Below are 12,919 nucleotides of genomic sequence, written 5' to 3' on the forward strand. Positions count from 1 at the left end.
TCGCCCCCTAGTGGAGCTTACCGGTATCTTAGAAAGACTACGGAAACAGGAAGTAGAGGATTCGCTCTGCAAGCATAAAAGCAGCTAAAAACAACGCTACGGTGCAGGTCTTTCAGTGCAGTTCTTTCAGTGCAGTTCATTTCTTGTCACGCTTCAGCCTTGGAAAATATATTTTTTTCACTATTCTGCCCATGAATTGCATTCCCATGCCAAACTAAACAGATAGCTAACAATATGTTCAAGATTTAGTTGTTAGCTCTCTGTCTAGTTTTGCATTGGAACGCAATTCAAGGGCAGAACCAACAGTGTCGACCCAATCTTGTACTTTGTGTTGGTTTTGAAGGTCAACAATAAGAAGGGTTGTATTTAAATTGGATCGTTACAATATATTGTATATGTGTGAGATGCTATTCCGGCATGTCATCATAACATGCTTAAGTCTTTTTCTTTTGCCATGTTTTATTCATTGACGCATTTGTTCTTTTTTCATTCACAATAATCTCTCTCCATGTTAAAGCAGGCTCATGTAAATATGTTTGGTCTCATTGAATATCAGAGGGTGCATTTTTACATGCCATTATTAACAGTTAGTTTAAGTTCTGTCATGCAGGCAGCACAACTCTTTACCAGTAACAATAGTCTTCGTTTGATGTGACACAACATGTGATGTTCTCTCCTCTGAGACACTGTAGCCGAGACTCTTGAAAAAACTCTCACTCTCCGTCCATGTTTCGTGGAAATTCCTCAGCAACTCTTCAGTGGAAGCCTCATCTGGGGTTTCAGATGGCGTCACCTGAGAAACTTTTTTTTTTACCACGTCAGCATATGAGAAGGGGGGATGGTCGGTTGTTACACTCTTTGAGTGCTGGGAAACCATTGTGCTGCTCAGTGATCCAATTGTCTTGTTGCCTAATTCATCTAAGTTCACGAAATGCTCTGTGACTAACTTGGTTTCAGAGTCTGTTGGGTCTGCTGACACTTGTTGCACTTCTTTCTGGGAAGGCAGGGGCGAAATCTGCCCGGAGCCCCTCTGTGTCTCCTGGGTGTTCTCCTGCTTTGAACTCTCTGTTGTGTTTTCACTCAGGTTTGACTCCAGCTCATCCGGTTGTTTTTTCTCGTCTTTGAAAGATGGACTTTGCTCACTCATTTCAAAAACATTTTTAATAGCCTTGATGTCCAAAGTAAGCATTTGCTCCTCTTGAGTTTCTGTATCTTCTATGTCAGACTTTGTGTATTCTGTCTCACTCCCACGTCTTTCTCTCATTGTGATAGGCTTTCTGACATAAACTTTTTCTTCTGGTGTTTCAAATGTGTTGACTAATCCAGACAAGTCCACCTTTGGAAGGTTCTCCTTCTCTTGGTTTTCTGGTTCGAGCATCTCCATGTCTGGGCCCAAGCGCTCTGGTATGTCAATGGGATCCCTTCGCACATAAGACTTATTTACTTTAGCTTTATGAGTCTCTTCAAAAAACTCTCTCTTGTCTCTCACTGATGTAGTCACTATTGACGACTCTGACATTTCTGAAGCTTCCATCAATTCTTTTTCGGTTGACGCTGTAGATCCCACTACTTCAGTGCTGTTCTCTGCGATCTTCTCAGATGTGCTTTGTGTTTCATCCCTACTGTCTCGGTTTGTTGTTTTGGGCTCCTCCATGTCTGGGCCCAAGCGCTCTGGTATGTCAATGGGATCCTTTCGCACATAAGTCTTATTTTCTGCCGCTTTTTGTGCTTCTTCAAAAAACTCCCTCTTGTCTCTCACTGATGTAGTCACCATTGATGAGTCTGACATTTCTGAAGCGTCCATGTCTTCCTTATCCATTTGAGGGAATGACCTTCCACTTGTCACCTTCACAGCAGCCTTTTGAGCCTCTTCATATAATTTTTGGGGACGTTTTTTGGCAGTGACAATTGTCTTCGCTAGCATTTCAGAAGTTTCCTCAGTTTGTTCCTCAATTTTAATCTGCCGATAGAATGATGCGGGGTATTCCACAATGTCAGATTTATTTTCTGTGACCTGCATAGGAAGTGGAACCGGAGGTGGCGTCACTCCACAAGAAAGCTGGGCTGTAGTATATTTTATCCACGCCAAGTTCTCTGCTCTAGAAAAGGTGGGAGAGGGTGTGGCCCTATTGATGTGTGATGTAGGAGGTTCCAATTTGCGAGGGGGAGGCGTTGGGGGAGTGGCTGGTCTGAGCATTGGGATAGGTGATGGGGTTATTCTCCGAGATGAAGCCGTTCTCTGGGTAGATTCAATGGTAATAAAGGTGGGTGAGGGTGAGCGCGTCCGTAGTAAGGGTGAGGGTGCGCTACGATCAATAGATTTTACACTCCACTCTTGCTTTTTGCTTTCATGTGATGTCTTTTTACTTTCCACTTTTGAAGAGCCAATACTTATCTTATGTATTTTTTGAGTTACCCCACCAACAATGATCTTTTCAGAAGTAGGTTTACTCTCATGCTTCTCCAGAGTAGTGTGGGTTCCCTCTAAACAATCCTCAGTGCTCCCTGTTGAGGGCTTCGTAGGATCCTTTTGTGCTGACTGGCTTGTCATTTTTCCACTTTCCACTTTCACTGGAACATTTCTGTATTCCTCCTTTGGTTTGTCTTGAATCTGCTGGTTTGAGGTCACCTCTTTCTTCTTTTGCGATGCCTTGACCTGTTTTTCGACTTTCACTGTTCCTTGCTCCTGGATACGTTGATGAACTTTGCTTTCATCTTTGCTTTCAGTGATAATCACTTCCTTATGTACCTGAATGTGCTCCTCTTGATGGGCTTTGTGCATCTGCACTACAGTGATCTCCTGACTTTGAGTGGAACTTTCAGAAACAGATTTAGTTGATTCTGCAGAGGCTTTTGACCTCTTCTTCTTCTTCTTCTTCTTTCTTGCGGGAGTTGGAGTTGCTGGTTCGTTGTCATTAACAGCAAGAGCTTTCTGACTGTCCTCCTTGACCTTGACTTTGTCCTCAGTCTCATGATGCGTTTGCTCACTAGAAACCTTTACCTTAGTGACATCCTTCACCTGTGAAATTATTTCCTTCTTAGTTTCATCTGGCTGTTTCATGTCTTTTACTTCTACTTTCTTTTCTTGCCCTTTGGCCTTCTTTTTGCCTGTTTTGACATTAGATTCTGAGGTTACATTTTCTACTTTAATTGACTGACTAGGAACCTTCTCACCTGCTTGTGATACATAAATATCATATTTATTTTTGTCTTCCAAGGGTGATCTGACTGCTTTGACAATTGTTTCTTGGGTTACCTTTTCTGTTTTGGTAGGCTGGTCAGAAACCTTTTCGGGTCCTTGGGATGCAGAATTATCCTTGTTCTTCTTGTCCTCAGATTTATGGGAATCTTTAGTTTTTAGATTTCGGACATCTTTCTTGGCATCTGTTTTTGTATCCTCAACCTTTTTAGCATCACTGGTTGAGATCTGGACTTGAGAGGTGGTTTTGAGGTTTTTTACATCTTTTCTGACATCTTCATTCACACGTTGAACCTTTTTATCGTCACTTGTCGAGATCTGGACTTGAGGGGTGGTTTTGAGGTTTTTGACATCTTTTCTGACATCTTCATTCACACGTTCAACCTTTTTATCGTCACTTGTCGAGATCTGGACTTGAGAGGTGGTTTTGAGGTTTTTGACATCTTTTCTGACATCTTCATTCACACGTTCAACCTTTTTATCGTCACTTGTCGAGATCTGGACTTGAGAGGTGGTTTTGAGGTTTTTGACATCTTTTCTGACATCTTCATTCACACGTTCAACCTTTTTATCGTCACTTGTCGAGATCTGGACTTGAGAGGTGGTTTTGAGGTTTTTGACATCTTTTCTGACATCTTCAACCTTTTTATCGTCACTTGTCGAGATCTGGACTTGAGGGGTGGTTTTGAGGTTTTTGACATCTTTTCTGACATCTTCATTCACATTTTCAACCTTTTTATCGTCACTTGTCGAGATCTGGACTTGAGGGGTGGTTTTGAGGTTTTTGACATATTTTCTGACATCTTCATTCACACGTTCAACCTTTTTATCGTCACTTGTCGAGATCTGGACTTGAGGGGTGGTTTTGAGGTTTTTGACATCTTTTCTGACATCTTCATTCACACGTTCAACCTTTTTATCGTCACTTGTCGAGATCTGGACTTGAGAGGTGGTTTTGAGGTTTTTGACATCTTTTCTGTCATCTTCAACCTTTTTATCGTCACTTGTCGAGATCTGGACTTGAGAGGTGGTTTTGAGGTTTTTGACATCTTTTCTGACATCTTCATTCACACGTTCAACCTTTTTATCGTCACGTGTCGAGATCTGGACTTGAGAGGTGGTTTTGAGGTTTTTGACATCTTTTCTGACATCTTCATTCACACGTTCAACCTTTTTATCGTCACTTGTCGAGATCTGGACTTGAGGGGTGGTTTTGAGGTTTTTGACATCTTTTCTGACATCTTCATTCACACGTTCAACCTTTTTATCGTCACTTGTCGAGATCTGGACTTGAGAGGTGGTTTTGAGGTTTTTGACATCTTTTCTGACATCTTCAACCTTTTTATCGTCACTTGCCGAGATCTGGACTTGAGGGGTGGTTTTGAGGTTTTTGACATCTTTTCTGACATCTTCATTCACATTTTCAACCTTTTTAGCATCACTGGTCGAGATCTGGACTTGAGAGCTACTTACAGCAAAGTGTGACTGCTCTGTGTATGCTGACGATACCTGTTGTTTAGCTGCAGTAACTGTCTGTTGCTTTGTGGAGGAAATAGATGTCTGGTGCTGAATGGAGGAGACTTTGGATGTTTCATTAGAGACAATATGGTGTTTAGTTGCAGAAATAACAGCAGATTCAGGGAGATTTTGCCCATTCCCAGCAGAGATCAAATTCATGCTTGAAGGAGTTTCTGAGATTTGGGGGTGCTTGGAAAAATCAGATGACAGTGTGTCTGACTTGACATTGGTCACAGTCTTTTCAGCATTCTCTTGAGTGAAACCAAACATCATGCTCTTGTTTGATTGCTCCATTCTGGTCTCAGAGGAGAGCATTTCAAGGGCAGCAGTTACTGGCTCATGCATGAAAATGGGACTCAGTGTAGCAGGCGATGTACTACCCACTTTCTGTTTTCTGTACTTTTTCTCTGCCTTTATTAATGGAGTTTTGAATAGAGTGGATTTCAGGAAGGGAGGGGGAGAGGGTGGATGTGTAAATCTTATAGGGGCAACATAAACTTTCTTTAATGGTCGTGGTGATTCTGGTGGTTTTGGGATTTCAGATGAAACTTTTGTTGATGAAAATGATGTTGATTCAATTTGAGTTTGGCTGATTTCCATCACAGATTTGTTGGCTATGGTTGAATATTTGTCTGAGGTTACGTGTTGAATTTTCTGAATCTGACTGGTTGGCTCAAGTTTTGACACTTGGTGCAATACAGGACCTTTCACCTTTTTGACAGTAACTTTTGTGGCTTTAGCTAGTGATTGATGAGGTGTCTGGGATGACATAGAGTCCAGTTCATACTGTGAGGGTGGGGGTGGAAGGAAATCCTGTGTTGGTGGGGGAGGGAAATTATCAATCTCAACAGGTGGTGGGGGAGGAGGAGTTGGGGGAGGAGGAAGGTCCAAGTCCAGCCTATTGATAGAGGAGGCTGGGGTTAGGGATGATTGATCATCACATGGAGGTGGGGGAGGGAGAGAAAGTTCAGACTCAGACAATGTCCGTGTTGGGGTAAGAACATTTGTTTTCACTTTGGTTTTATCTAGTCTGATCAAACCCTTTCTACTTGAATTGAGGTTACAGAACTTAGTCTCCAATGTTTTAATACCATGGTTTTGAGTGATGGTTGTGTGTTGTATTACTTCCGTTGATTGTTGAGTAGTCTGTGATTCAGATGTATTGATTGTGTTTTGAGTTGAGAGGGATTGATTCTCTGGTGTTGAGCTCTCTGTTTTGACTGAATTAGCCATCTTTTTTCCCCGTAGGTTTCTTTGTGCTTCACTGCTTTGAGACCTATTTTTAAGTGTCTCACTCTCAGTTTTGTTTACAACAGAACATTCATGGCTACCTTGCTGTGAACGTAATAGAGGGCTTCCTTGCTGTGAGCGCAATGGAGAGCTCGCAGGAACTTTGACCCTTCTAGCTCCCACTCTGATTTTAGGAGCTGCACGCTGGGCTGATTCCAGCAAGGATTTGATTGTGCCTTTAACATCACCCTTTATCACCTCCTCTTTCTCTGGTTGAGTTTGTTCCTCCCTTGCCTCTTGCACCTCATGTGTCTCGTAGAGTGATTTAATGGACATTTTCACATCACCCTCGAAGCTGGGTCTCCGTGTCATTCTTGGAGAAGCTGGTGGTTCCAATAAGAGCTCAATAGTGCCTCTCACATTTCCCTGAACATACATTTCCTGTTGACATGTCCTCCTGTCATTAGAAGCCTCTTGTAAACATTGCTTGGCTGTATGAATGTTACCCTTTACAATCTCTTCCTTCTCGATAGCCCTGACTGTTTGCTTTGCCTGCTCCAGGGATTTTAAGGTACCTTTGATGTCTCCAGGTACTAAATCTTCGATGACAACTTCAACTTTGGAGGTTGCAGATTTCTCTAGGGACCTCAATGCCCCTTTGATGTTGCCGCGGACAATCTCTGGCTTTTCCACCTCCTTGGGCCGTGTTTGAGCCAACTCGAGGTGCCTTCGAGCTTTGTGTATGTTACCTCTTACCACCTCCTCTTTCTCTACAACCACTGTCTGATTTACAAACTGAGACAGCGAGTTCATAGCGGCTTTCAAATCGCCCCTCACAATGTCCTCTTTCTGTAGGCCATCCAGTGAGTGTGTGGGTTCAGTCATGAAAACCTTGACTGAGTTGTGAACATCTCCGCACACTATATCCTCTTCATCTACTGTACGTTCAATTTGTGCTCGATTACTGTCAAGAATGAGTTTTGTCCTCTTTATATCTCCTCTAATAATTTCCTCTTTCTCTACCTTTTCAGGTAGAGTCTCATCTGGCTCTACCTGGAGTTGTTTGAGATAGTCAAGCGCCCCAGATTCAATGCATGTGGAGTAAAAGTTCACGTTTCCCTTTTCGTTCTCGTCCACCTTTATCCTCATCTGCTCTTGGCTTTCTGGGTTGGATAGTCTTTGGAGCGCATTTCTTATATTGCCTTTGACTATATCCTCTTTTTCAACACTGATGTCCTCTTCTTTATTTAGAAGAGAATATATAGTCATTCGCACATCTCCCTTCTCATCCTCTTGAAGGAGTATACCACGTTTAGCAGATCCTCCCTCCTTGAGAAGATTGTTTACAGCTTCCTGGATGTCACCTCTTAATATTTCCTCCTTTTCCACACTGATGCCCCTCTCTTGGTTGAACAGTTGATGCACTGTTGTACTGATATTACCCTTCTCTTCTGACTCTACCACTACCCCCCTCTCAATTCTTTCCCGACGGTTCAAAAGATTCATCATAATGTTGCTTAGATCCCCGCTGATGATTTCCTCTCTTTGGATCTCTGGAGAATCCTTATTCATTAGCTGGTATTTTGCCATTCTAACGTCCCCAATTTCATCTGCTTCAATGAGTACTCCTTTTGAATTAACGATTTTCTGGCTATAAAGTTCTTCAAGGGTTCCTTTGATACTTTTACCCAGGATTTCCGACTTCTCAACACTGTTCTCATTAAAGTCATGGAACGGAGTTGTTTCAAACAGCCATGTTGTTGTCTTTACATCGGCTTTGGGGATTTCCTCTTGAATAACTACTGTATCTTCCTCATCTATCTCCTTTATATGGTCAAGGGGATTCTGTTCAAAGAGCCACACTGATTGTCTAACATCTCCCCTTAACACCTCCTCTTTCATGACCGTTTCTATTAAATTCTCTTCGCTCTGGCTACGTATTTTATCCATTGTTTGAGTTTCGAACATCCATTTTGCTGTCCTAACATCACCTTTCTGAATTTCACTCACATTAACTGTTCGCACAGACTTCTGTGACAGCACATCAGATTCAAAACGCTGTTTATTCATTCTAACATCTCCTCCTTGAATATCTTCAACAGTTTTAACTGACATTTTTATATCCTCTGCAATCGTATCAAGTGGCTGTGTTTCAAATCTCCACTTGGCTGAAGTAACATCTCCTTTCTGAACATCCTCCTGTGTGACAGATTTGATGATATAGACCTCATCTGTATCACTGATAGAATCAAGAGGCTTGGTTTCAAACAACCACCGGGACCCAATCACATCACCCTTCAATATCTCCTTGCTTGTGACAGTGGTGACCTCATGATAATGGCCCTCTTTGTCTTGAATGGCATAAAGAGGCTGAGTTTCAAACATCATGGTGTAGTTCCTCACATCCCCTTTCTCTTCCTCCTCACAAGTTATTTTCTGCAACTTTGTAATATCTATCTCTGAGGAAACCTCCTGGATTTTGTCTAAGGAGTACGTCTCAAAAATAAAACGACCTTTGTCCACATTACCTCCTTGTACATCAGTCACAGTGCGGGAGTCCAGAGTCTCTTCTTGGATATCACGTATGGCATCTATGGACTGGTTCTCAAAGAGCCATTTGCAGTTCACCACATTTCCTTTCTGGATGTCCTCTGATTGTGTAGTTGATTGTGTAGTTTTGAGCCTTTGCATGAACTCCTCAGATGTTGAGGTCATGATATCAGAGGACTGATTCTCAAAGATATACTTCATTCTATTGACATCTCCTGACTGAATGTCAATCTCTGTAACCCTCTTAGAGCTCTCATCCTCCCCTGTGATGTTCTCAAGATTCTCCGTCTCAAATAAAAAACGAGCCATTCGTACATCTTTGCCCTGGACATCTTCTTGATTCACAGTGCATGTTTGTAGAACAGTTTCTGTTTCATCTCGGATAGTGTCAAGTGGCTGTGTCTCAAACAACCATGTGCATATTTTTACATCTCCTTTGCGTATCTCCTCACTCTCATTTTCACTCTTCAACTCCTCCTTCTCATATGGGACATTCATTAGTTTAGTCTCGAATAACCACTTACCAGTTTTAACATCCCCTTTTACAATCTCAACACTTTCCTTAGTTGTACTTTCCTCGTCTTCAATATTGCTGAAGTATTTAATTGCATCAAGAGGCTGTGTTTCAAACAGCCACTTGGCAGTTTTAACGTCACCAGACTCAACTTCTTCTTTGGATATTCCCTTAATAACTTGATAATTAGTGATACTTTCATCAAACTGGTCAATGGGGCATGTTTCAAACATCCATTTGCAGCTTGTTACGTCTCCCTTGACAACCTCTTCCCGACGCACTGTTTTAACCTCATGGTAATGGCCAGAGCTGTCTTGCATGGCGTACATTGGTGTAGACTCAAACAGATGTTTGTTAGATTTCACAGAGCCACATGTTACACCCTCCACGAGTATCTTTTGAGATTCATCCCATCTGGTTAAGTCTGTGGTTTCAAACATTTGCTTGTAGTTTGAGACATCCACTTGATCTATTTCCTCCAGGTTAATGGTTTGAATAACTTCCTTCTTTTCCTCTTGAATGTGCTCCAGGGGTTGACTTTCGAAAACCCATTTCTGGTGTCTCACATCCCCCTTCTCTTCATCGAGTCTCACCATTTTCTGCAGCTTCCCAACCTCAGCAAGGTCTTTTATATTGTCCGCTGGAGTGGTTTCAAAGTAATGTCTCGCTGATCTGACATTACCTCTGACAATTTCCGCCTTGGACAGGGCTCTAGCATTCGAATCATCTTTCAAAGTATCCATTGGCTGAGTCTCAAATACCATGCAATTCTTACGGACATCTGCGTTGTAGCTTGTAGCTTGATCTTCAGTGAGATTTTCGAGGTTCACAGTGCGAATAATCCCCTTCTTCTCGTCTCTTATGTCCTCTAGTCGTTCATTCTCAAACATCCATTTTTGGGGTCTATTATCACCCTTGTGTTTTTCAGCTGCCACCAACATTTTGAGGCTCCCTACCTCATTGAGGTCCGTCAAAGCTGCCTCGGGACTAGTTTCAAAGAAGTGTCTCGCAGACCTAACATTACCACCGATAGTCGGGGGTCTAGCATTTGCGTCATCTTTCAGAGGATCCATTGGCTGAGTTTCAAACGCTAAGCAGTGTTTTCGCACATCGGCTCCAATTATCTCTTCCTTTTGCAGCATTGAGCTCTCCCATTCATCTTCATTAACGGAGTCTAAGGTCTTTGTTTCAAACAACCATCTACTCCGGGGAACATCTCCTTTATAGTTGTCTTCCATGGACAGGCTACACACAAGTTTCACTGGGGCAGCAGGTTTATTAGCCATGTCCAGGGCTTGGGTATCAAAAAGCCAGGTAGATGTTTTAGTGTCCCCCTTCTCAGTCTCCACTTTGCGTATAGATGTTATCTCCAACATCTGGCCTGACTGTCCCATGAGGACGCACATGAACTGAGTCTCAAATGTGCTTGTGATCGTCTTCACTTCTCCCTTTATTTCCTCGAGCACTGATCTCAGACTCAGGAGGTGACTGTCATCAATGGTCTCAGTGTGACCTAACGTTTCCATGTACTGAGATTCAAGCATGTGTATGGTAGAGCTGCCATCTTCCTGGGTAAACACTATCTCTTTGGTTAGCTCTTCACAGCCATGCATTTTGTTCAGGGTCTCCATGGGTTGGTTTTCAAACAACCAGGCTGCAGCACGGACATCTCCTTTGTCCAACGTATTGAACTTGTGTCTATATTTAGTTAAAGCTATGTTGTCTGATCCCAATGCATCCATGGGCTTGGTCTCAAACATCCATGCTTTGCTTCTTACATCACTCCCAACAATCATCTCCTGTTCCATGTTTTGGTCATCATCCTCATTTGAGGCGTCGTCTTTGATGGCATCCAGAGGTTTGTTCTCAAACATCCAGCGCATTGACTGCACCTCCCCTCTGAGGATCTCATCCCATTCCAGGTATTCTTCTTCTGGGCTAATGCAGTCGTTGGGGCTGCTACCGTTATCCTCGTATATATACCTTGTCTCCCCCGTGAACTCCTCCTGACTCTCTGGTCGGGTGTTTTCATACTCAGCCACATCACTATACATCTCTAAGTTTTTACGCACCTCAGGATGTATATGCTTGTAAAGGCGTTTCAACTCATACTGGTTTCTCTGCCTGAAGTATTCCTGTCTACTGAGTGGACGTTTAGAAGGGTAAGCAGATTCCGGGGGTTCAGGTGAGTAGTAGCACTCTACTGGCATATCTGGACTTTCTGATGGGACCTGCAGTAAGTCTGGGGGTGGAGGTGGGAAGTACTCTAAATCTTCTGGAGGTGGTGGAGGGAAATAGTCAGTGTCCTCGTAGTCAACTGCAATAGCAGATGTGTCCTCTATCACTTCAGTAGCAGCATTTTCCCATATATCACTTGCTGAGACATTATGTATCTCACTCGATGAGAAATTCTGTATCGCAGTTGATACATTTTTTATCTCCCTTGCTGAGACTGGTTTTTCTGATATATTTGAAGCCCAATGCGACCTATTGATGTCAGCTCGGCCAATCTTTTTGGGAAGAAAATAATTATTGTCATTAGAGGTGCCCGACATGTTTAAAGAAACAACATTTAAATGCAAACATGACATGTATAGCTTGTTTAGCATGCCAACTCTTTGTTTATCACGAATTGTCAATATTCAATCTCATCGTTATTAACTGAGTGATTGGTGCCCAAACATTGTTTGATAAAATAATTTTGATAATTTTGAAAACAAGGGGAAAAAATTCCTAGTGTTATTTAATTAACAAGCTGTAATTACACATTAGCTACACTGCTACTAATTACCATTCAAATAAAGTTAATAACTTTTTTCAGGAATGGGGATAAAAAGCAGCAGTGTACAGTAACCTAACCCAAAAATTATACAATTTTTGTCCGTTGAAATAAAATGTGTTTAAGACCAAGCATGTTAATTAACCATGTCGAATTACCTTCATTGGCTTGCTTGGGGCAGCTTCTTCAATGGTTCTCTCAAAGTGATCTCTTAATTCCTTGGTTGTAAGTCTAGGACCTTCCTCCTCTAAAGATTCAAAAAGGGCAGAACAACATAATCCTACAGATTAGTCCATCTGCTTCACATGATTGAATTTAGAATCATTTGAACAGTGCTTTTGATCTTAATGATGGCGCATACTGTAAGATATAATGAGCATATAGTGTAGTAACATCCTACCTCTTTCATCATTATGGTTGTTGTCATAAACCGAGGTAAAGCTGTTTTCCTCATGCGTGACCTGAATCAGAAAGACACGTCTATTAGAAAAATCCTCACCTATTTTGAAGCGTATGGGGACATGGAAAGTGAATCTGTGTTATGTAATGGCGATTAACTGAAGAACGAATCAAGCCTTTTAGAGTTAATCCACTCTCTACTAGGTCTTCCTTGTTGTCAGTGTGCTGGCTGTGGTCTGTAGAGTTGTTCTCTAATAAACAACTGATTTAAAACACAGATTTACCATTGTTAACACATATAGCCAAGACAAACATATCTGGGTAGTCAGCACAGCTTCACTGTCATGTGATGAAACTGAGAAATCCAGAAGGTCAAAATGTACCTGTTCATCCTGGTGGAAAATAGCCTGCTGAGAGGCTGGGATGACGTCTCTGGAAGTGCTCCTCATTGTCACCTCAGAGTTCAATTGAACTTCCTGTGAGATGGAAGACATTGGGTGTCACACACAGGCACACACACACACGCACACACACACGCACACACACGAACACACACACACACAGCAGGGAATGGCTCCCACTTATTGACAGCCCAGCACTGAAAGTGGCTGAGTTTAACGAATGCTCAAAGAGCAGCAGATAGACTGTGCATCACTGAAAACAATATGTGGCCTACTGCAGTCAAATTATACTAATCACAGACAAAGGGAGGATGACAGACGAGGAGGAC

The 12,919-nt window shown here is 42.3% G+C and overlaps 1 protein-coding gene across 7 annotated transcripts in view; it reads right to left on the reverse strand.

Moving 5' to 3' along the window:
* Positions 1 to 12,919, reverse strand: part of xirp2b (xin actin binding repeat containing 2b) — a 33,027-nt gene that overhangs the window by 1,947 nt on the left and 18,161 nt on the right. For 2 of the 7 annotated variants that reach the window (XM_036958850.1, XM_021579085.2), the window contains exons 4-7: positions 12,573 to 12,665; positions 12,191 to 12,251; positions 11,949 to 12,037; positions 628 to 11,521 (exon numbers count right to left, since the gene is read on the reverse strand). In XM_036958850.1, the coding sequence (XP_036814745.1) occupies positions 628 to 11,521; positions 11,949 to 12,037; positions 12,191 to 12,251; positions 12,573 to 12,665 (11,137 nt within the window). The remainder of the gene's footprint in view (positions 1 to 627; positions 11,522 to 11,948; positions 12,038 to 12,190; positions 12,252 to 12,572; positions 12,666 to 12,919) is intronic. The other 5 variants (XM_036958854.1, XM_036958852.1, XM_036958855.1 and 2 more) reach the window with 5 other exon arrangements.

The sequence above is a fragment of the Oncorhynchus mykiss genome, chromosome 22 (genome assembly GCF_013265735.2).
Source record: "Oncorhynchus mykiss isolate Arlee chromosome 22, USDA_OmykA_1.1, whole genome shotgun sequence".
NCBI classification, from domain to species: Eukaryota; Metazoa; Chordata; class Actinopteri; order Salmoniformes; family Salmonidae; genus Oncorhynchus; species Oncorhynchus mykiss.